This window comes from Tenrec ecaudatus, chromosome 9 (assembly GCF_050624435.1).
Source record: "Tenrec ecaudatus isolate mTenEca1 chromosome 9, mTenEca1.hap1, whole genome shotgun sequence".
Taxonomy (NCBI): Eukaryota; Metazoa; Chordata; class Mammalia; order Afrosoricida; family Tenrecidae; genus Tenrec; species Tenrec ecaudatus.
The window spans coordinates 71,025,096-71,049,918 of NC_134538.1; the positions used below are offsets into that span (position 1 = coordinate 71,025,096).

Here is a 24,823-nt window from a genome sequence, read left to right on the forward strand (position 1 = left end):
AAACTCAACTTGCACCCTCCTAAAGGAAGCCACAAAAATAGCACGTGGTCAATTTGTTTCACTGTGCTTCAGATGTCATCAATAAAGAGTCAATATCAGCACCTGACATACCTGAGGTTGGTAAAGGCCCAAATAAAATATTCTAAATACCAAGACATATATGAGGGGGTATACAAACAAACAAACAAACTCAGAATTGCACTGGGCATAGCAGAGCTTTGGTAGTACCCATTGTTCCCACTAGGTGAGCATCCATCAACTCTCTCTGTTAGTGCATCCAGTGGAGTCACCTGGGAAGGTTCTCACTGGTCACAGTGAACGTTTTCGTGAAAGCACTTTTGCTCGTCTTTTGGTAATGGCCGATTTAAGAGAACAGTGAGTGGCTGTGAAATTTTGTTTCCTGCTCGGGAAAAATGGCACAGTAACTGTTGTGATGTTGACCACAGCTTACAAGGACAGCACTGTGGGAGTAAACTCAACTGTGGGAGTAGTTTCCTCATTTCAAAAAAAGCTAAATGTCGATTGATGACAAATCTCATTCTGGATGTCCGTCAAATCCCGAACAGACAAGTGTGTACCGATCACAGTGCATTTGGAGTTCATGCTACCAGATCAGACTGTTGATCAAGCTTTATATTTAGAGGCTCTGAAAAGATTGTGTGACATTGTACGACAAAAAAAGACTGATTTGTGGCAGATGGAAGACTGGTTTTGCCATCACAACAATGCACCTGCTCATGCAGCCATCCCAGTGCACTGGGGCCAAAAAAACAACAACAAAAAACCCCAACATGCCTCTCTTATCCCACCCACTTTTCTCGCCTGGTATGCTCTGTGAGAATTCTTTTTGTTTTTATGAATGAAGTGGGACATAAAAGGACAACAATTTAATGACATAGAAGAGGGGGAAGAAAAACACAATGGAGGTGCTGTCAGCCACCAAACAGATAAGTTTGAAATATGTTTCCAAGAAGGGAATTGCAGATTTGACAAATGTTTTGAGTGTAATGGAGAGTACTTTGAGCTGATAAGTTTGTTTGTGAAAAGCACTTTTTTAATTCATAGCTTTGAAAAAAAATCCTGTTTTCTTTGGGTACTCCTTCATTACACTACAAATAATATGGACTTGGGAAGCAAAAGGACTTTAATTTCAGCCAACCCCCTTTACTGTAAGTGTAATATTCATCTGTCTAAACCTCAGTGTTTTTGCCTATAGAATGATGATACAATAACCAATGCCACTTCTGTGACTTACAACAGGAAAGGTGAAATACAACTTGGAATGCTTTATATTTTATTTATATGTGTTCACATGATTATATAATTCAACTATTTATCTATCATTTTTTGGAATGGCATGCATTAAAAAAAATCCCCGTGGTGTTCCATGCTCTTTTGGAATCTGCTCAAATAAAATACTCTCGTACATTCCTAGTCAACTTTGGTTTTGTATAGTTTTGAGTTGATCTGAATTCATAGTGACTCTATGTGGCAGAGTAGAATTGCCCCATAGTATTTTTGTCAGGCCATGTAGACTAGAGAAACAAATTCATAGACAATCATATGTGTATAAGAAAGACTGTATGAAAAATAATTGTACATTAAGAAAACATCCCAGCCCAGTCTAGATCAAGTCGATAAGTCCAATATTAGCCCATGTGTCCAATATCAATCTATAAAGTCCTGTTCAGACTCATGAAACACATGAAATGATGCTGAATGCAGGAAGATCACAGGCCAGTAGGTGGGAAGTCTTATGGATCCAGTGGCGTTGTAAACATCTCAGCGCTGGCAGGGATCTCCATGTGGCTTCTCTGGCTCCAGATGTCTGGCTCCATCAGGCTTTCTCCATGTGTCTTTTCCACAGGGATGTCTCACAGGGAGTGAGCCTAGAGAGAGTGTCTCCCACCTCCAAGGAGGAAATACAGGAGTCCCCAGAATCCTAAGGAGAAAGCCATGCCCACACAGAGGCCTCTTTGGCTATATCCCAATTAACAGGAGAGACATCACGATGCCACTCCTACACTCTTAATCCTGAAATAGACACCACATTAGGTAACTACCACCGTGTTTTTAGCTGTAAGCTCTATAGCAGCAGATCTCCCAGGCTTTATTCCACAGTATTGCTATTTGGTCGGTTCAAACCACCAACCTTTTGGCTAGCAGCCACGTATGCCATATGTGTGACCAGGGCTCCTTGACCAACCTTAGATGGGTTAATATCAGTCTGTGAATGGCATTCCTTTTCACCGTTGAGTCATTAACAGGTTACCATCTAATTATAGCTGTCTGGGAATTTCTAGCTCTTCCCAGAGGCTTTCACATTTTTATACAATGAGCTTGCGTGTTGATCTGAATGTTTAGCTCTCAGAGGGTCAGCTCATGTCTCACATTAGCCATTGCTTGAGGGATCTCACCCTCCACGAATCACAGAATCCATTTGAAGAACCTCATTGGTCAGAGGGTGAGGGAGCCTTGCAGCGGTTCTTCACGTTGACTTCGTCTAAACAATTAAACACACTCCTCTTATTACACCAGAGTAAGATGAATTCTCTCTGCCTTTCAGCCAACACAGCAAGTTTATCACAGAACACCCTACGGTTAGTTTTTAAATTGCCCTGGTCGACGCTAAACTAGTTCTGCATTCACAATACTTTTAACTCATTTCTAAATTCGCTTGTCAGTTCATTTACTTTAGAATGTTTCTTACATAATCTTCTACAAAGTCCTTTAGTGAAGGGGACCTTATCCAACTCCCACATTTTTTTGAGACGAAGGAACTAAGGCTCAGAGAGAAGAGCAAGGTCAAAAGCCCGTTAGCTGGAGCTGGAACAGGGGCTTCTGGAAGCTCTGCCTGGTAATGGCTCTAAGATGGAACACCGAGCAGAGAAGGACACTTCAGAAACATTCTTTAAGTGGTATATTCAGTGGGGGTTTACATTTCAGATTATCGGCTTTGTATTCAATAGTTTATAAACTCCTTATCAAGCACCCCCCAGTAGGTTACTCCACCCACATCCTTTGAGTTCTCCTCTCCCTCCTGTGGATCACTACATTCTCCTTCACCCAAGTTAGCTCTGTCAACCCTTTAGCCCATTGCTTCATCTAAAGGGAATGCTTTATTAAGCTTTGTAATTAATGTACCATATAATTTACACATTTCAAATAAACTATTCAATGTTCTTTAGCTTACTCACAGAGTTATGCATCTCACCACCATCAGTATTAGAATATTTAATTATCTCTGAAAAGAAACTCTACACCCTGAAAGGTCCCCCTCTACCTTCTTATTTTGTCTTCAATGGTCATCAACATTGTAGCGTTGGTGAGAATTTCAGTACTTTTTAAGGCTGAGTAACATTCCACTGTATAGTTACACCAAAGGTTGTGTATCCATTTATATAGATCGATGGATGCATGAGTGGCTTCCACTTTGGGGCTATTATGACAAATAGTACTATGTTCATAGTGGATGTACAAGTTTTTGTGTGGTCAGATGCTTTCGTTTCTCCCGGGGCGGGGGGATCATTGAGTCATCCCATAGCACTTTGCTTAACCCTTTGCGGGTCTGTCAGAGTGTTTGCCACAATGGCTGCACCATTGACATTCCCACAAGTGGTGTTTGATGAGTCCAATTTCTCCACATGTTCACTGATACTTGACTACAGGCCAGGAAGTAGTATCTCTTTGTGGTTTGGAGCTGCATTTTCCAAGTGGCTAGGGGTATTTACTGAGCATATTTTCAGGTGAGTTTTTAATGATGTTTACATCTCTTTTTGGAGAAAGGTCTATTCTGACTTTTAAATTGGATTATTTGTTCATTGTTGAGTTTTAAGAATTATTTGCATTTTCTAATAGCCAGTGAAATTTATCAGATATAAAGTTAGCAAATTCTGTGGACTTTGTTCTAATTTCTTCATGATGTCCACCAATTTGTCGTCGTTTAAATTTTTATAAAGTTCAATTTATCTCTTGTTTTTGTTGCTTGTGCAGTCATATCTAAGAAATCTTTGCTTATTCCAAGGTCACAAAATTTTACACTTCTGTTTTCTTCTAAGATTTTTATAGTTTTAGCTTTTGAACTTAGGTCTTTAACAAAAAGAAGTGTGAGGAAAATATTCTGGTTGTGTCAGTCTGGGTAGACTAGAGAAACAAATTCATAAACACGCATATGTATATCAAGGAGAGGTTTATATACAAGAGGAATTGAATGTTAAGAAAACATCCCAACCCAGTCCAGTCCAAGGCCATAAGTCTGATATTAGCCCATATGTCTAATACCAACCTATAAAGTCCTCTTCAGACTCACGAAACACATGTAATGAAGCCAAATGCAGGACAATCACAAGCCAGTGGATAGAAAGTCTTTGCGTCCAGTGGAGTTGTAAGCATCTCAGTGCTGGCAGGGGTCTCCCTCTGTGGTTCTCCGGCTTCGGAAGTCTGATTGCGTCCATGTGACTTTTCTTCTATAATGTCTCCCAGAGAGCAGTAGAGAGAAAGAAGTGTCTTCTGCCTCCAAGAAGGGAAGTACCAGATTTCCCAGAATTCTCAAGAGAAGGCCATGCCCACACAGAAGTCTCATTTGCTATCTCCAGATTGATGGCCTAGACTCCACCCCTACACTCTTTGTCCTTAATTTGACACCAGGTAGTCTGTGAATATCACACTGGTTATGGAAATAGTCGCTGATTGTGATGATTGTTACAGTGGTATGCATATTTGTCAAAATATATAGAAGTGTATACCTAACAAGGATGCATTTTATTTTATGTGAATTATATCTTGATAATATTAAATCTAAAAAATAAAATGGGGTCTATTGTTGTTGTTCAAAGTGTGGATCTTAGATATTTTTTTAGCTTATTTTTGTATGCTTATGAGGTCGGGTTCTACATTCTTTCTTTAGTGGCTGGCTCTTCAGCTGTCCTAGTACCATTTGTTGGACAGACTATTCTTTCTTCATTGCATTGTCTAGGCACCCTTGTCAATATTTAATTGATGTGCGTATGAGTTTATATCTGGACTCTTGGTTCTAGTCAATTGATTTTTATGTTTTTATGTGTTTAATTGTGTTGTATATAGGATTACTGTTTGAACTGATTCCACAGAACCTGCCAACAACAATAATTTATTATTACATGAAACACTTCTTGCTTATTGTGACTCTGTAGTACATTAAGTGCAAATCCTTCAAATTTGTTCATCCTTTTCAATATTGTATTGGCTATGCTTGATCCTTTGACTTTCCCTATGAATTTTAAGATTTGCTGGTCAATTTTTACAAAGAACACAGCTGAGCGTTTGTTAAAAATTGGATTGGGGAGTGCCATAGGCTGTTCTCTATAGAAGAAAGCCAGTGATGCTCATATATGCACATATCAAGAGAAGCACAAGTCTCGGCAGGTTCTACGTCATGGGTCACATATTAGGCTAGAGCAGCGGTTCTCAACCTGTGGGTCCTGATTCCTTTGGGGCTCGACCAACCCTTTTACAGGGGTCACCCAATTCATAACAGTAGCAAAATTACAGTTGTGAAGTAGCAACAAAAATAATTTTATGGTTGGGGGATCACCACAACATGAGGAACTGTATTGAAGTGTCACGGCATTACGAAGGTTGAGAGCCACTGGGCTGGAGGGTTCTAATGACTCCCACAGCTGTGGGGCCTGATGGACCCAAGATCGTCAGGATGTCCACAGGCTAGGGCCTGCAGAAGTGAGTCAGTCCAAGGTCAGACAGTTAGGCCTGTGGCTCTATAGGTAAATGAACCCAAAATTGACAGGTCTTACAGCAGTGTGCTGATGACTCACAGCATCAACAAGCAAAACAGCAGGCCCTTGGCTCTTGTCCCAAGAGCTGGAAGTCAATTAAATGTCCATACCTAGCAAAAGTCAAAACATTTCCACAACCTCCACTTATATTGAGGAAACTCGCACTCCATCGTATCAGGGCTGTGACCCAAGAAGTGTCATGTGCTAATCTTATCCCCTTATGGAGACTTACAATTGATCTGGCTGTGATTCCAATGTGTGAGCTCAAGTCGTGGATGATTGCTAAGTATGAATTGCCAAGCCGCTGATCATCCTGGCCCAACCAATTTGACAGAAAACCTGAACTATCAGAGTCTTGTCCCCTCCACAGTAGTAAGACTACTCATCCATGAACATGGGCGGTCTCTTCACTGATTGAGGCCTTTAATTCCTTTCTGTTCAAAACCAGCAGCCACTCTGTTGGAAAAAAGATGAGCCATTCTACTCATAAAGATTTACAGTCTTGGAAACTCCCAGAGGCAATGCTGCCCTGTCCTATCAGTTTGCCAGCAGTGAGTTTGTTTGTTTCTTTTAGTTTAATTCCTTTAAACAGATTCTGGTAGTTTTAAAATATGAATTTTTGCTAAAATTTAATAAGTACTTAATTCTATTTTAAATAATATTGCTTTTCAAATTTTTGTGGTTTGATTATTTCTACTGTATATAAATACAATTGATTTTTTTCATATTGGTATTGGATCCTGAAATCTTGCTAAACAATTATTAATTCTAATAGTTTTTAATTTAGATTCTTTGTCTTTTTTTAACATAAAATAGTGTCATTTGAAATTAGGGATGATTTTACTTCTTTTCCAATCTGAATTTCTTTAATTTATTCCTAATCTTCCTGGCTAGAATTCCAGTACAGTCTTGAAAAGAAGTGATGACAGCAGTCATTCTTCCTCATTCCTGATCTCGGGCAACACGGTCACTCTGTCCCCATTATCATAGAAGCGGGGAGCTTGGAGGTTCTGTTTTCATAAGTGACCGTTATCAAATCAAGAGTTTTCTTTTATTCCTAGTTTGTTGAGGTAGCTTTTTATCATGAGGGATGTTGTGTTTTGTAAAATGCTATTTTAGTGTCTATTAGATGACCATGCAGTTTTTAGCCTTTATTGTATTGATGTTGCATTAATTGATTTCAAACATTAAGCAAATCTTGTGTCTTTGGGATAGATTCCTCATCATCATGGTATATAATCCTTTATTATATATTATTGGATCAGATTTACTAATAATTTGAGGGTTTTTTTTACATCTATTCTCAAATAAGATATTGGCCTGCCATTTTATTTTATTGGGATGGCTGTCTGGTTTTAGTATCTGGGTAATAATGTCCTCATAGAATGAGTTAATAAATGTCCTATTTCTGGAAGCGTTCATAAAATATTTGTTAGAATTCACCAATAAAGCCATTTGGTCCCGAGGTTTTCTTTATGGCAAGTTATTTTATTGCTAATTCAATCTCTTTGCTTGTTGTGTATCTAGTAAAATATTTTTTTCTTGAGTCAGTTTCAGCAATTTATATCTTCTTAGAATTTTTTATTTCTTTTAAGCTATCCAATTTTTTGCCATGCGTCTGTTCATAGTATTCCCTTATATAAGCGGGGTAGTGATGTGGAAATATGGCTGAAAATGGAACACTTCAAGATCAAAATATGTTTGACGTCTCATGCTGGATTGTAAAAATAAATGTGGTATGAGTAAATATTTTAACTTAATATTTTAACACGATTTACTGCTAGTTTGAACTCACTCAGAGGCACCTGAGAAAATAGGCCAACCATGCTACTTCAAAGGTGACAGCCTTGAAAATCCTAGGCAAGAGTTTGACTGTGTGACAGGTCGCTGGGAGTCAGAATAGCGTGAATAGCTGCTGACAACAGATGCCACTTTGTATGTTGAAGCGGAGAAAGAGTTCACCATCGTCATCCTGCTGTGTCGTCACCTCAGCCTCTGAGACGCAGCAGAGAAGATGACTTCTCCTCGGGCGGGACTTCCCAGCCCTTCGGCTGCCCTAACTGCACAAAGGCCCTCAGTGCAATGAGCAGAGTCCACAGTAGACTCACAAGCTAGAGAAACCGGGTCAGGACAGTTTTTAGATCAATCTATGGAGCTTTGCTGTATTTTCATGAGGGAAGAAAATGATTCGTGTGTGTTATAAATAGCAGTGCAGGGACACAAAATGACTCATTTCTTTTTCAAAAAAATCATTTTATTGGGGCTCATACAACTGATCACAATCCATACATACATCAATTGTGTAAAGCACCTTATACATTCGTTGCCTTCATCATTTTCAAAATTCGCCTTCCACTTGGGTTCCCGGGATCAGCTCATTTTGCTTTTATCCCTCCCCCTCCCTCCCCATTCCCCCCTCCCTTATGATCACTTAATAATGGATAAATTATTTTATCTTATCTTACACTGCCCGACGTCTCCCTTCACCCACTTTCCTGTTGCCAGTCCCCCAGAGAGGAGGTTATATGTAGATCCACGAGTTAGGTTCCCCCTTTCTAGCCCCCCTTCCCTCCCGGTATCGCCACTCTCACCATTGGTCCTAAGGGATTCATCTGTCCTAAATTCCCTGTGTTTCCAGATCCCAACTGTACTGCTGTTCATCCTCTGGTCTGACCAGGTTTGCAAGGTAGAATTGGGATCATGCTAGTTGGGGGGAGGAAGCATTTAAGAACCAGAGGAAGGTTGTGAGTTTCATTATTACTACACTGAACCTTGAGTGACTCATTTCCTCCCCACTACCCCTCTGCAAGGGATGTCCAGTTGTCTACAGATGGGCATTGAGTCCCCATCATGCACTCCCCCTCATTCACAATGATATAATTTCCCCCGCGTCTTTGTTGCTTGAAACCTGGTCCCCTTGGCCCTTCATGATCACACTTGTTGGGGTACTGTTTCCATGTGGGCTTTGTTGCTTTTGGGCTAGATGGCTGCTGGTTTACTTTCAAGTCTTTAAGTCCCCAGATGCTATATCTCTCAATATCTGGGCACCATCAGCCTTCTTCACCACTCTTACTTAAGCACACATTCGTCTTCAGCGTTTATGTGGGGAAGGTGATCACACAATGATGGTTTTTGTTCTTTGGTGTCTGCTACCTGGTCCCTTCATTACCTTGTGTTCACACAGGCTGGTGTGCTTCTTCTCTGTGGGCTTTGTTGCTTCCGAGCTAGATGGCCACTTGTTTGCCTTTAAGCCTTTAAGACCCCAGATGCTATATCTTTTTGATAGCCAGGCACCATCAGTTTTCTTCACCACATTTGCTTATGCACACGTCTGTATTCAGCGATCATGTTGGGAAGGTGGGTATCATGGAATGACCCTTTAGCTGAGCAAGGTGCTCTTGTATTGAGGGAATGTGCATGAGGAGGCCCAATGTCCACCTGTCACCCTACTTTTGAACCTATAAATGTATACACAGAGGTCTATTTCCCCTATAATCATAAATATGTTTACATATGTACATGTCTATATTTAGGCTTCTATGTATTCCCTTTGCCTCCTACTCCTTTCTTCTATTTCCTTACGCTTTCCTCTGTCCCACTACCATGTTCAGCCTTCATTCTAGTTTCAGTAATTCCTCTCAGTTACCTTTCCCTTGGTCACTCCCTACCAATCCTCCCATCCCCTCCCTCCACTGGTTTTGAACCACTCGTTGTTCCCTTGTCCCTGGGTTGGCCAACACCTCCTCTCTTCCCCTACCTCCCACACTCTCATGTCCCTCCAGGACCGTTGGTCCCGTTATTTTCTTCTCACATTGTTTGTCCAGCCTATCTTATCTAGGTGGACCTGCTGATATAGTAATATGCGCATAAAATTTGGATGGCTTTGACAGCACCAAAGTGGCAAATAAGAACATGGCCTCGAAAGCAGCAACACCGACATGCTAACAAACAAAAAAGCCACTGACATACAAAATTTAAAAGAAGAGAAAAAAAAAAGACAGCAAAAAAAAAAAACCTGTTAGTAGTTTGAGGTCTGTTTGTTGGCCTTTAGGAGTGTTTTCCGGACCAGTCTGATGAAGTGCCATGTCCTGCCCCAAAGTCCATCCTTTATACTCCCTTGGGACCTCCTCGCTCTGCTTCCCCCACCATTCCATTGCACACACCCAGTGTTTTGCCTCAGTGTGGTGGAGTTAGCTCAGTCGCACATCCCCCACTGTGTCTCAGGTGCTGTCCCGTGTAGGGCCATGGATCAGTGCAGGATGTCGCATCTCATCGTTGGGCTGGCTTTATGGTCCTCTCTGTACATTGGGCCCTTCGAGCCGGGCTATCGTCCTCTGAGCTTGGTGGGCCCAGATATGCTCCGTTCTGTTCTTCCTCCTTGCTTTGCTTCAGCTTCCTTCTGGGTGTGGTGTGGTAGGTCAGTTCCTATCTCACACCAGACAATCTATTTTCATTTTCTGTGGTACTCCCTTCAATTGTGGGGGTTGGGCTTATTCTGGATGGGGCCGGCATATGCTCCAGTTTCTTCGTGTATTCCTCCGTGCTTTACGTTGTCCTCCTGGTTTGGCGTGTCATGGTGGGGTCTGTATGCATGTTCCAGTTCTGTGGGGACACAACCAATACTCTTCCCCTTGGTGAGTTAATGGCCTGTTCCCCCCATACCATCCACTCAGTTTCTCCCCACCCTGCTTCTCCCTCCCCCTGTCCCCTTCCCCTTCTTTATGTTGGGCTCTCATGCACCTCCCTATATGTGGCCTGCCCTCCCTCCAACTATCTGTGCTTCCACCCGTTTATTGTGAGATAGATGTTTATACTTCTATTCCTGACGTGCTGATTGTACTTACCTCAGGAGACTCATGTTATACCTGTCCTTTTGAGTTTGGCTTACCTCGCTTAATATGTTTCCTTCCAGCTCTTCCCACGAAATGACATGTTTCATGTGATTGTCTGTGCTTTTCAGTGCTGCATGATTAATTTCTTTTTATCGCTGAAAAAACAAGAGTTAAAACAAATTATCCACCATGAAAAATGTTCCTCCACAAAGACTAATGAATAATATTTCCAACAGAGCTCTATGTCAGATAATTTACTTTAACGCGAGCTCATTTTCCTTAAACTACTAGCCAGTGTTCAGATATCCCCTGCTAGGGAGAAGAAAATAAAACCCCCAAATGTAACTGCATTTGCAGAATGAACTTGTGGTCTTTGTCATGTACAGTAGACGTTGTGGCAGTCACATAAACCTGAGATGGAAAGGATATTTTAATGGGTACATTAGCTGCAACATTTCCCCAAATACTTACAACAAATCACTTGAATGAATCATAAATTAATCACTCAGATTTAGTTTCTTGTAAAGATGGTCATTATTAACTCATGTGTCATATCTATCCCAAGAAAGCATAAGTAACTCCCCTTCTTTATTTTTCTTAGAAAAACTGTTCTTGAAGACCACTTGCTACTTAGTGACTCACATCTTTGGGTCAGACATCATAAAACTGTGAGTATGTTGGGGCACCTAAATGTGATTCAACTGATGGGACCTGGGGTGGGGACAAGAAAACTGGGGGGTAGGGGGGGTTTCTTTTCAGTTTGATGTACTTACTGGGCCAGGCCTTGAATTGTTACTGTAAAGAGCTGAAAAACTGAAGCCTGATTTAGGTCCTTTGTCACTCCACAGAAAGGCTCCTTGAAGTGCATGGTGGCAATCTGCGTCCATTTCTCTCGGGGCCTTTCAGAAGGAACCTGCAATGTCAGAAACAAAATGACCAGTACTTGCCTTTCTTCTGAGTTTGCCCCGTTCCTCCCTCTGCCTCTCCAAATTCCCAGTCCACGTTCTTTCAGTTTCTTCTTCTACTTCTTTCTTTTTCTTCTTCTCCTCCTCCTCTTCCTCTTCCTCTTCTTTCTCTCTCTCTCTCTCTCTCTCTCTCTCTCTCTCTCTCTCTCTCTCTCTCTCTCTCTCTCTCTCTCTCCCCTAGTCTTTGGTGGCCCAGTGGGTTAATGTTAAGCTGCTAGCCACAGGTGGCAGCCTGAAAGCATGGGAGCATGATGAGACCTTCTACTCCAAAGGCTACAATCTCATGAAGCTACTGGGCATATCATCGGGTGTCTATGATTTGGAGTGGACTTGATGGCAGTGAAGGGTTTTGTTTCGCTTTGGTTTCCTACCCTTCTTTACTGGTTTCCCATTCCCAGTCCTGGCCTGTTAGCATCCTGTAAATGGGACGTTATTGTCATTTCTCTACTTTTTATGTCTTTTTGTTAAGCTTGGGGGCAATAGAAATCATATCTCTCAGTTCATCAAACATTACCATCAATGATCAACAGAGAGAGTTCTTATATTTATTACTGAGCTATTGTGAGCAATGCACTAAGCTTCCAAACCAAGCACTCCAAACAAAGGTCAGGACATTAGTAACTACGCACTCTGACCATACGGGCCCTGGAATTCCTGTCCATGCTTCACCTCCTCCCCAAGGACTCATCATCTAGCATTCACCTTCATCTTTAAATGCAGCTATATATTTTAAACATAAGTAGTTTTATGTTAGGAGTAGAGTTTCATATTTCATATAACATGTTGAGACATGCCACTTAAATGCCTAGGAATTATCCATATGACTGTGTCTCTGTTGACTTGCACTGACGGTATATAATACTCCATTATGTGTCTATCAGGGTTAATCATTCACTCGCTCATTGATGATACGGTATTTGAGTTGTCTCCTGGCTCTCCCTCCTATGAAAAGTGCTGCTGTCATTGTTCTAGGCCCCGCTGTTTATGCTATCATAGTGGTGCAATGGACAAAAACCTTTCCCACAAGAAAGCCGCCTGGGGTCTTAGAATGCTCAAGAGAGAAGACACCTGAATCAGAAAGGCCAAGGGGATGATCACTGCCCAGACATTCCGTGCACCTGCTTTAATCGTTCAGATGCCATGCCTGTGAAGGATAATCTATCAATTCACACGTTCATTTCATCACAACAAAGCACAAGCATTCTACTCCTCTGTTTAATGATATTGAACTCCTTCTATTATATGACTGGGCTGTAAGGGTTTGGATGGCAGGGGCCTTTGGCTTCTCAGCTAATAGCTATAGTACCACCTCTTCACTGGACTGCCTTAAGGCTTAGCTATTGCCCTACAACTGCACAATCACATTACAACTAAGTCTCTTTTTTGAAATGCCAGCATTCTTTATGCATACCATTGATTCACATTAACTTACGTGCATTATATTCTTCACTATCACTCTTATCTACTAAATATCTTTTTAAATAATGTGCTATTGTGTTTCAGCAGAAAGTTCATGCAACATGTCAGGTTCCTATTAAATACTTTTTATATCAATTATTCCACAATATTAGTTACATTTCCACATCACGTCAGCATTTTTATTACTTCTACTGTGTGTTCTATTTTCTTTCATCTAGCTTCCCTGCCTGCCCCTTACCTTCTCACCTTGGCTTGGAGCAGTGTTTACCAAAGTGGACAAGACTACCTCCAGGGAGGTTCTGGAATGATCCAGGGGGTCACAAAAGCATATACCTATACTTTATCCTGGATTATGGCTACAGCACAAAAATGCAAAAGCTTGCCAATGCACCGAGGTTTTTTGCTTCTTTGTTTCTGTAGAGGGGCAATAAGCCAAATAAATTTTGGAACTTATGTTGAGTATTTGTTCTCATAGAGTTAATTGTTTAAGGGTGCACAGTTCTCACAGGTGATATATATATATAACAGATTGGAATATATATAACAGATTGGAATATATATATATTCCAATCTGTTAGTTGGATGAAAGGTGACCTCTGTGAGTGGCTGTAGTTTCAAGTTCAAAGTGTATCTTCGAACAATAGTCTCAGAGTTTCCTCTGATCTGGTACATGAATTTTTTTCTACATTTCCCTCCTGTTCTATCCAGGACCTACTATTTTGACCAAAGAGCCAATGGTGTTGACAAGCACCATATACTCCTGATCTCAGTCCAGATGAGGCTCTAAGTCTCGTGGGCTCATTGTCCTATGGGTTAGTTTCTTCTTTGAGTCTTTAGTTTCCTCCATCCTCGTTTGTTCCCCAGTAATAGAGATGGAGAGTTGTTGTATCTTAGATGGCTGCTCACTAGCTTTATAGGTTCCAGACACAGGACTCACCAAACTCAGATGTTTTCTTTATGGATTCTTGTATTCCACTTGACTGAGTTATCCATGAGACTATGGTCCTAATAAATCTAATAAGTAAGCCAGCCGGCATATAGATATGTTAAAGGAATCTCTTTGTGCCCCCTATGTGCTTCATTATATGTATGAGTACATATGCAGCACACACATATGCCTGTAGGTACCCCTCACTTGCACATGCAAGCACTCATATGCCGCTATAAAGAGTTATAGTCTTGGGAATCCAATGTAGTGTCACTATGTGTCAGCACCAACTCACTGAAAAGTTGGTTGGTTTGGGGTGATTTGTACACCAGTAGCTCTTTTGTAGCAATACAGTGGAGGAAGTGCCGCAGCGGGGCATAAGGTTAAAGTCCGAGGAGGTACCCAAAAAAACCCCAAAACTTTTTTTCTACGCTGTGTATTTAAATTTTTTACAAAACAAACGTATCACCTTCAAAGTACTTTCCATTACACTTAATACATGTGTCAAATCTGCAATTCCATTCTTGGAAACATTTTTCAAACTCATCTGTTTGGATGGCTAACAGCACCTCCACTCTGTTGTCAAACAAATTTCTATCGTTTCATGTCCGTCTTCATTCTCAGAAACAGAAAGAAGTCACACAGAGTGAGGTCAGGTGAGTAAGATGTGGGGGGCAGTGAGAGGTATGGGTGGGTGAGGGGAGAGGCATGCTGAGATTTGCCAAAAACTGATGCACTGAGACAGCTGTGTGAGCTGGTGCATTTTTGTGGTGGAAAAACCAGTTCCCCACCTGCCACAAATCACGCCATTTTTGTTACACACTGTTTTCAGAGCCTCTAAAGAGAAAGCTAGATTAACAGTCTGACCTGGTAGAACGGACTCCAAATGCACTGTCCCCCTCACATCAAAAGAACGAATGAGCATCATCTTGATCTTTGATTTCACTTGATGAGCTTTCGTGGGGCTAGCTGACGATGTCATCTTCCACTGGCTTGATTGATGATTGCTTTAGGGGTTGTAAGAGCAGCACCATGTGTCTTCACCAGCAGTGACCTTGGAAATAACTCTGGGTCACTTAGGAGCTGTTCTTCAAAGCATGTTTCCACTTGACAGTTTTTGCTGGTCAGTCAGAACCCAAGGCACAAATTTCTCAGTGACTCTTCTCATTCCCAAATCTTCCATTAAAATTCACTGAACCAAGCTCCACGATAGTCCAAATAACTTTGCCATCCCTTCAACGGTCTGTCGTCAGTCTTTGAGCACAAGTACACAAATTTCATCAACATTTTCATCCATTCGGAACTTGATGGACGTTCAGAACGAAGTTTGTCATCAATTGACATTTCACCTTTTTTGAAATGAGAAAACCACTCATACATTTGAGTATTTCCCATAGCGCTGTCCTTGTAAACTGTGTTCAACATCACAGCAGTTTTTGCAACTTTTTTCCCAAGCGGGAAACAAAATTTCACAGCCAGCGTGCTGTTCTCTTAAATTGGTTATCACAAAAAAACGAGGTTTGAGCGAAACTGCTTTTATGAAAAAGTTCACTGTGACCCTTGAGAACCTTCCCAGGCAATGCCGCTGGGTGCATTGAACAAATTGTTCAATGCTCGTATAGTGGGGAAAATGCACACTACAAAAGCTCCGCCTAGCGGAGCATTTGTTCCTGGGTTTCCCTTTCTTTTCTCTCTTTCTTTCTTTCTTTCTTTCTCTCTTTCTTTCTTTCTTTCTACCCCCCTCATAGCTGGCTGCTAACTAAAAAGTTGATGGTTCAAGTCTACCTAGTGGTGTCTCATAAGAAAGGCCTGGCAATGTACTTCCCATAAATAAGTCCTTGAAAATCTGATGGAGTAGTTCTATTCTAACACACATAGGGTTGCCAGGATTCAGAATCAAGGACAGCTGGGTTTTGTATAGTGGAAAACGTGAAAACCTGGCAAGCACCAAGGGCTAGAAAGGGGATAAATATTTTACTAGGCACCGCACTTACCAACTGTATAAGAGATGGTCCCCACCTCAAATAAATACAGGTGGCTCCAGACTATTGAGCAGGGATGGCCCAGCAAGGCACAGAAAGGAACTCAGTCCCTGCGGAGGTAGAGGGGAAGGGAAGAGTTAATTTCCTTTTTCTGTTTAGTATGGCAAATTCTCATATGCATGAGGTGTCCACTTTGAAGAAAAAGAGATGAAATAACTGATCCCTGCTCCATGGTTGAGGCGACTATTAGTTGTGCTTGTCTACAATGTTCCAGTACCTGCGTTTGTCAATTGCGGATGAAAATTTCTCCTGCTATGGCATGCTCTTCTCGTAGCTTGTTTAATCAATCAGGTATACTTCTGGGCTGATGTAGGCCCTGAAAACGACAATCTCTTGATTTAGTTTTACCTGAATATCATCAGCCTTCCGATATTAAATGTGTTTCCTAAGCCAGGGGCCGTCCCTCATCATTATTTCATCCCAGCCAATGCTCCATGATTCATGGACTAATTATGCAGCAATTGCATTTGCATCTGCCCATAGGCAGAGACAGGATGTTTGGAAGAAACAGGACGGCTGAAGATGCAGGGCTTCCCCTGAAAGTGTAGAAACATGCAAGGAAGGACCGCTTCTAGGCACAGCACAGCCCCAGCTGCTTGAGAAAGGATGACTTCGCCTTTGCCAGGTGCTCTTGTTCTCAATATTGCCCTGGCAAACTTGATTCTGAACTTCTGCAAATCTCTCCTGATTTCTACATATGCTTCCCTACAAGCCTCTCAGAGATCAGTAGAGGCCAAACCTGCTTTAAAAAAAATAATGCAAAGCAGAATTTACAGCAATTATGGTATACTTTAAATGCAATTAATAACATATTCAAATGCCAAAAGTAAAAAACAGTATAAATTGCTAATCATAATTACCAGATTTACAGAAGTTATTAGATCCATAGTACACCAGAAGGGGTGCTGGCACAGAAGTGGGACAAAAGTATGGAGCTGTCCACAATTTAAACCCTGAGACCATTCCTTTCTTACTGATCCTTGGACCACATAGGCTGCTGTGCTTCTTCCACGTGGAGTTAATTGAAACCTCACTTAGAAGACTACTTGCATGAAAATAAATCTTCAAGACCCCAGATGCTATTCTTTCTGATAGCCAGACTCCATCTAGTTTCTTCACCAGCTTTTGCTCTAGTACCAATATCTTCAGCCTTCACAAGGGCAAGCATCAGGCAGGGCCAGGTCATAAGAACTAATCATATTTAGGTCGGGGCTAGAATTAAGTGCAAGTCCCAAATCCAATAATTCACCTAAGGTTCATAGATGTGTCTGGTTCACCTTAGAAACTCATTGTCATTTTATGTTAGAGAACATTATCCATCATTTCCATGGGGCATCACTTCCACTACCATTAAGTAGATGCAGATTCATAGTGACCTTTTAGGGCAGGGTAGAACTCATTCCTGTGAGTTACCGAACCTGCAAACCTTCACAGATGTAGAAATCTGCATCATTCCCCTTGAAGCAGGCTGGTGGTTTTGAACTGCTGATCTTGAGGTTAGCAGCCCAATGCATAACCACTACCCATTGATAGTGTCATTAGTTTAGCCAACGGTATAAAATTTAAAACACTCTTGAGAAAAGGACATCATATAAGCCAGCTGTGAACTGCAATACCTGAACTGTTGACTTGTACACAATAAACTCTTACATAACTGGACACTCTTTATATGAACAACAGGCATTGGTGATAGGGAAAATCTTCCAATAATATTCATTCACAACATCAGTCATGCCTGTCATAATAATCCATGTCATAATGAAGCAAGGATGGCATTAAAATAGTAAGTATACGGTAGTTCTGGGCCACCGTCAGTGGACATCTTCAAGGCAAGGTATTTGAACCAAAGTTTAAAGTCTGTCAGTTCTGTACCCTTGGGTAGTACCGATCTGCTTCTTCTCTCACTAGAGATCTTTAGCCTTAAGTCAAGTTCACTTAGTGGGGTCTCAGAGGCTATGGATGACAGTGGAAGCCCCAAATCTACTGCAGGGTCCAACCTGGATTAAGCCCCAGTAAATTCCCTCTGATCATAGCAAAGGGAAGTGAATATTCCTGTTATCCGAGAGGGAACTGTTATGTCAAAATGAAACAGCTTATCATTTGATCTCACTTTTGATCCATTTAAAAGATGTTTCCATTTTTTTTAATCTGAAGGGGAAATCCACACGGATTCAGCCCTTAGTGAATCCCTTCTGACCAGGGACCAGGAATGCTAATAGACTTGCTATCATGCAGACGGCACTAGAAAGTGGGTTGTTGTAGATGTGGGTAGGTTAACATTTAACACCCTCTCATTTGATGTCCCTTATCATCCATTTAAATTTGTTCTAGTTTTAATAGTTCCTTCCTTTTTAAAACACATTTATTATTAATTGGGAGTTAATACATATATCATATCATTCCATTGGTCAATCATGTTAAGCAGTATTGTGCAATTGCTACCAAAATCAGTTTCCAAACATTATTTTCTTTCCTGCACTCTTTAATATCATCTCCCATTTACTCCCCCACCCCACTTCCACACATACATCCCCCAACCCCCAAACCCTTATTCTACTTACTATCCTTCTAGGTTTATCAATCCTGAGTTTCATACCCTGAAAAACAGAAAAATATAAACCCCAACTTCAAGAGGGTGATTCCTGGGTTTTTATCTGTTTTCCTTTGCTGTTGTTCTTGTTGCTGGTGCTCTAGTGCTTCTCTGTATATTAAATCTAGGATAAGTCAATCTGTGGAGAGAGTAACTGAATTAATGGTTACCTGGTATGGCAAGGGAGTTTTGGGGGAAATGATGAGCTAAGAATGATGAATACAAGAATAAAGAAAATGTTTTAAAACTCATTGTGATGATTGTACAAGTCTTCTTGATGTGAGTGAGCTATTGAATTGATATGTTAATTACATGCCAATAAAACTGTTGGTGAAAATGTATAGATTTGTATAAAGATCTTTCTTCAATTGCATGGAGGTGTGTATCTCAGAGATTACGTATCAATATATATAAAACCTTTGGAAGTAATGCCTCAAGTCCGCATGTGAGCGTTTTCTTGTGTGCCCTGCCTTACTCTAGGCTCTAGCTCTGCTCACTCCATAACTTGGCACGGACCTTGTCTCATCTTTAAATTGATGATGGCCACCACCATTATGTTTTTCATTCCACCGTGATGTGAATTAATTCTGCCAAATTTATTGATATCTCCCCTTCCCCCATCCCTCATTCTACTTGTAAAGGAGCCCTGGTGGGGTTATTAGATAAGTGTTTGAAACATCCGAATTTCAACCGCACCAGCTGCTCGAAGGGAGAAAGATGAGGCTGCCCTGTTCCCATTAAGATTGACAGTCTCATCAGAAGTCCCAAAGCAAACAATCATATTGATGCGAACGAGGGGGTGCAGTGTGTTAGTCTGGGTACGAATCCACAGAAACTCATGTATAAGAGAGAGTTTTATATAAAGGTTAAGTGTGCATCAAGAAAACATCCCAACCCAGTGTTGCCCAAGCCCACAAGTCCAACATGAGCCCATATGTCCAACACCAATCCACAAAATCCTCCTCTACCTCACAAAACATACACTATGACGCCAACCGCAGGAGGAAAGCCAAATCAGTGAGCATGGAAGCATCTCAATGCTGGCAGGGGTCTCCACACGGCTGCTCCAGCACGCAGGGCTGCATCAGGGTAGGTCCACATGGCTTCTCCTTAGGGATGTCTTACAGGAAGTGAGCCTTGCCAGGTGAAGCAGAGAACTGGTTAAGGCAGCCGCACCCTCGTCCGACCATCACAAAGCAAGAGACCTGAGAACTAGAAAGGTGAGGCTTACTGAGCCATTTATCTCTCCACCCTTCAATTAATGCCACATGTGTTTCTCAGCCAGGTTGGCACAATAAACTAACTACCTCATGCAGCGTGGAGACCCATAGCCCATCTGTAGACAATTGGTCATCCCCTCACAGGAAGGTCACAGAGAAAAGACAAGCCAGCCAGGGTGCAGTGTGTTATAAACATGCAACACCCCTTAGCTGTTTAATGCTTCCTCCCTCCAACTGTCGTGCCCCCAGTTGTACCTTACCAATACGGCTAGACTAGAGCACATACCCAGCAGACAAGAGCTCGACACACAGCATCCAGGACAAATAAACCCCTCAGGAATAGTAATGGAGGTAGTGACCCCATGAGGTAGGGGGAGGTGAGGGGAGAAAGGTGGAACGGATCTCAGTGACCAACATGTAACACCCCCTCCCCTCACACACACACTCAGGGTGATGAACAACAGAAAAATGGGTGAAAGGAGACAGCAGATGGTGTAAGCTATGAAATTAATAATAATTTATATTTTATTAAGGGCTCATGAGGGTTGGAGGGTGTGGGAGAGATGGAAAAAATGAGGAGCTGATACCAAGGGCTCAAGTCGAAAGGGAATGTTTTGAAAAGGATGATGGCAACATATGTACAAATGTGCTTGACACAATGGAAGTATGCATGGTTATAAGAGCTGTGAGAGCTCCCAGTAAAATTAATTTTTCTTAAAATGTATAGCCTCAGAAACCCTATATAGGGTTACTATGAGTCAGAATCAACTCAATGGTAAAGAGTATACCTGTAAAGGTAATAAAAAGAAGACGGTCGAAATACAACCATATGGCTTCATTAGTCATTCTGGGGAAATGAGAACGAGGATGATTAGTTTGGGTGTGACTCTCTCCTACTGAGTTCTCCAAATATACATTTAGTCTTGTCCTTTTGTCCAAAGGTTAGCTGTGGAACTTTGCCACTTCTTTTTTCCTTTTTCGTCTTCTAATCTTCTAAAATGGTGGTTTGGGTGAGAGTTTATAGGGAAAAATTGGTATTCCATTCCACAATTCCTACACATTTGCTTTGTGACATGGATTGCGACACTTAACAAATAACAGCACTCTTCCTACTTCCTGCCTGTCTTTTCTGTGTCCTTTCATCCCTCTCTCCCTTCCTGGCTTCTGAGTTTTCCTCCTGGGCAAATGCCACCCTTATCAACTCCTATGACTGGCTGTTCTCATGAGTGTGTGCCTCCGGGTGTTACTGTTCGTCCTATAGACCTGTCATTCGTTTGGCTGAGCCTTGAGCCACAGGAGTGAGTTCAGTTTCAGGCCTGAAAGGTGTCCAAATCCCATGGTCCTAGGGATTCTACCAGTTTCTTTCAGACTAGCTGACGCCTGTCCTTTTTATTTATTTTAAATGTTCTTCTATATTTGTCTCCCATTTTCTATAGGGCCTCCTGTATATTGTGACCCCTTTCAGAGCAGTGCTAGCCAGGGACCATTCAGTCCTCCTGTCTGAGGGTGTGTGTCCTTGTATCTGTAAGAGTCTGTACTCATCCAGCTGTCTAGACCAGGGGTCATCAAAGTGTTGAGATGGAAGAGGCAATCCTGTCCCTCAGTATAATTCAAAATTTGTTCTAGAGTCATAAATATGTTCTTACAAACAAATGAAATAACCATTACCCAAATGATACCTTTAAGATGAGGCTGCCTCAGAAACCCCATGTTAGAATTGACTTGATAGCAGTGGTGTTGTTGTTGTTGATACCTTTAACTCAAGTACTTTCCCCAGGATTTTCTTTTACCTTGATGTTTTTGTATTGACTGCCCATCTTATTATATGTTGCCTTTCCCTTCATTCGAGGTGAATGCGTGCCTACTGTGATAGATTTATCATGCCAAGTAAGAAAATAGGAATGTGGGGGCGGAGTTTAATCAGATCACAGCTTGATTGGAAGGCAACAAGATAAATGACTCTGCAAGCCCCCCCATCCCACCAACTCTCTTGCTCCCTAGTGATCTGACCAGAGTGCCACTGCTATCAAGTCAATTCTAACATGGGGTTTCTGAGGCAGCCTAAGGCTGAAAATAAAATGCATAAAAATTAAACAGAGCCCCACTTACCATTCTTCTGAGTCCACTCAATAGCAGACCTCCATAAAGACTGTCCCCAAACCACTGTCCTTCAGTAGATACTGGCTCATAGTGACTCTATAGTCCAAGAAGAACGGCACCATAGAGTTTCCAGTGCTATAAATCTTTATGGACGCAGACTGCCTCATCTCTTTCCTGCAGAGTGGCGAGTGGGATTGAACTACTGACCTTTTTGTTAGCAGCTAAGTACATAACCAATGCGCAACCAGGGGCTTCTATAAAGATAGCAGTCATCTGTTAAATACATGAGCCATTACGGTGGCAACAGATGTATGAAAACAGTCATCCTCTCCTGATTTACTGACTCTTGATAGATGTTAGTCTCACACTGTGCTTTATCTGTAAGAAGCAGCTTGTTCTAGACGTGACTGGTTTTATACTTTGTTCCCTTCTTCCTGCCTGACGAAGGGACCCGGGGCAAAGCAGGTGACTCTCAGAAGGAAGTCTGTTTCTCCCTTTTAACTCAGACACTTAGAACAGACTAACAACCCATCCCGTCAGCCACATGGTTAGTCCTACTGCATTGGGGGAAAGTGTGGCACCTGTGATTCCAGTCTGTTTTCACACATAGTGACTCTCAAAATATTTGGGGACCTCAGGGATGTGCCCTCTTCCACTGATGAGTATTGATAAGAAGACTGTGATTAACGGACGGGGTGGTTTTTCTGGAATAAGGTGCATGGTAGAATTAAACTCTCGAGGCTCCTCTCAGAATTTTGAGGGGATTCATTCAAAGATAAGATCAATTAAAAAAAATAGTTTGGTAATCAGAAACCACTGAAATTGCTGCTTCCGGTCTAGCACCCACATTATATACAGTCCCCTTACTCTTCAATAATGCAAGCCCCAAATGGATCCAATTAAAAAATGTTTCTCCAAGGACATTTCTGCAATGGCCAATAAGCACATAAAAAGATCATGGACAGCATTATCCCTGGGAAAATTAAAATCCAAACCACAATGAGATGCCTCTTTGGGCCCACCAAGATGTCTATAAAAACAGCAATCATCCTTTCAGCAGAAGATAACAAGTGTTGGTGAGGAAATGGACAAACTAGAAACCTTATCCATGGCTAATGAGAATGGAAGTGGGCAACTGCTGTGGACTACCCCTATTATTCATTGACCCTAAAGAAATAAGGGGCACGACACGAGTGGAGGTATGCTCTCCCATGTTCATAGCAACACAGTTCCCAATAGCAACTGGAAGCACCCCAAACGCCCAACAGTGGAAGAACAGATAAAGAAGCTATTGTACCTGTACAATGGAACGCTACGCAGCCCTAAAAAAGAGTGATGGGAGCATGGAACCCCACATGACATGGCAGGACCTGGAAACCATTCAGCTGACTGAAGTAAGTCTATCACACAAGGAGGACTATTGTATGAATTCACTACTGTAAGGAGAAATACCAATTAAATAATTCTTAGGGACCAATTCCAGAATAAAAGGGGAGGTGACCTACCAGTCGTAAACTACGCATTACCTCCCTCATACACACTTCCGAAGCACCATCTTGAAGGAGGAGGCCTCTCGCTGTCCGGGGCCACACCTTCAAGGGGGCAAATGGGAGAAGACCATGCCTGGAGGCTATACAACACCAAGACAAGGCGAGGACAAATCAATGGGCCCCCAGGAATGGAAGGAGAACCTTGACGGAAAATCAAGCCAAGGCCAAGGGAGGGGAGCATCTACATTTTTTTCTTTTTCTTTTTATTAAATCATTTTATTGGGGGCTTGTACAACTCATCACAATCCATACATCCATCCATTGTGTCAAGCACATTTGTACATTTGTTACCCTCATCATTCTCAACACATTTTCTTTCTACTTGAGCCCTTGGTATCAACTCCTCATGTTTTAGGTTTCCTGTTTGTGTGTGTGTGTGTGTGTGTGTGTGTGTGGTTTTTTTTTTTTTACATTTTGTTAGGGGCTCACAACTCTTATCACAATCCATACATATACATAGATCAATTGTATAAATCACATCCGTATGTTCTTTGCCCTAATCATTTTCAAAGCATTTGCTCTCCAGGGGAAAAAAGAGGAAAAAAAAAAAAAAAAGAGGACCTGATGCAAAGGGCATCTACATTTTTGAGGAGACTCCGAAAGGTCTGTTGTGGAGTATGGTAGGTGAATGGGGAGATGTAGCCTCAAATAGGAAAGGGATTCTAAACAATGATTGTAGGTAACCCAGGGGAACAATTGAGCAGATTTTATGTTCCTGGGTAGACACTAACAATGTTTCTACCCAACCCTGTGTTACCCACACTATAGACTAAACACCTTGATGACCTTGGATGTGACCTTTCAGGCAGTATGGCATAACCCAGAGGCTACACCAGAAGGACATAACATAGAGTCCGGCTGAATGAATTGAGCCCTACCTCGAAGCTTCCTGCACCCTTGGGCTGAGAACTGGGGTGCTCAGATATGAGAGGAAGCAGAGAATGGTCGTCATGGGGCTGGAGAAGTAGCAGTCACTGGACCTTAGGGGGTATCCCAGGTTTGATGGGTATCCAATGGAAAGGGGTCCAGCAGTTATATTTCTAGGACTGTCCCATACAGACTTGAAAACAGGAAGTTAAACAGATACGTGCATAGAGTGTTCACAGCAGCATTGTTCACAACAGCCTAAAGTGGAAACAACCCAAGTGTCCACTAGTGGTTGAATGGATGAACAATATGTGCCGTCTGCTTGCAATGTAGTATTCAGTCTTAAAAAGGAACTACCATACGTACAGTGAATGAAACACATTACAAGGTGAATAAACATCAAAAGCCTAGTAAGTGAAAGTGTCAGACACAAGGGCCACATTACAGGTGCCCATATGTAAATATCTAGAATAGGGAAAGCCGCAGAGACAGGAAGAGTGGATTGGTGTGGGAGTTGGGGGACTAAGGAGGACAAATAG

The 24,823-nt window shown here is 41.8% G+C and overlaps 1 protein-coding gene across 1 annotated transcript in view; it reads left to right on the top strand.

The window, feature by feature from the left end:
- AOAH (acyloxyacyl hydrolase) overlaps positions 1–24,823 on the top strand; it is a 248,111-nt gene that overhangs the window by 46,583 nt on the left and 176,705 nt on the right. Inside the window, exon 3 of the mRNA XM_075557546.1 lies at positions 11,205–11,271. Within this exon, the coding sequence (XP_075413661.1) occupies positions 11,205–11,271 (67 nt within the window). The remainder of the gene's footprint in view (positions 1–11,204; positions 11,272–24,823) is intronic.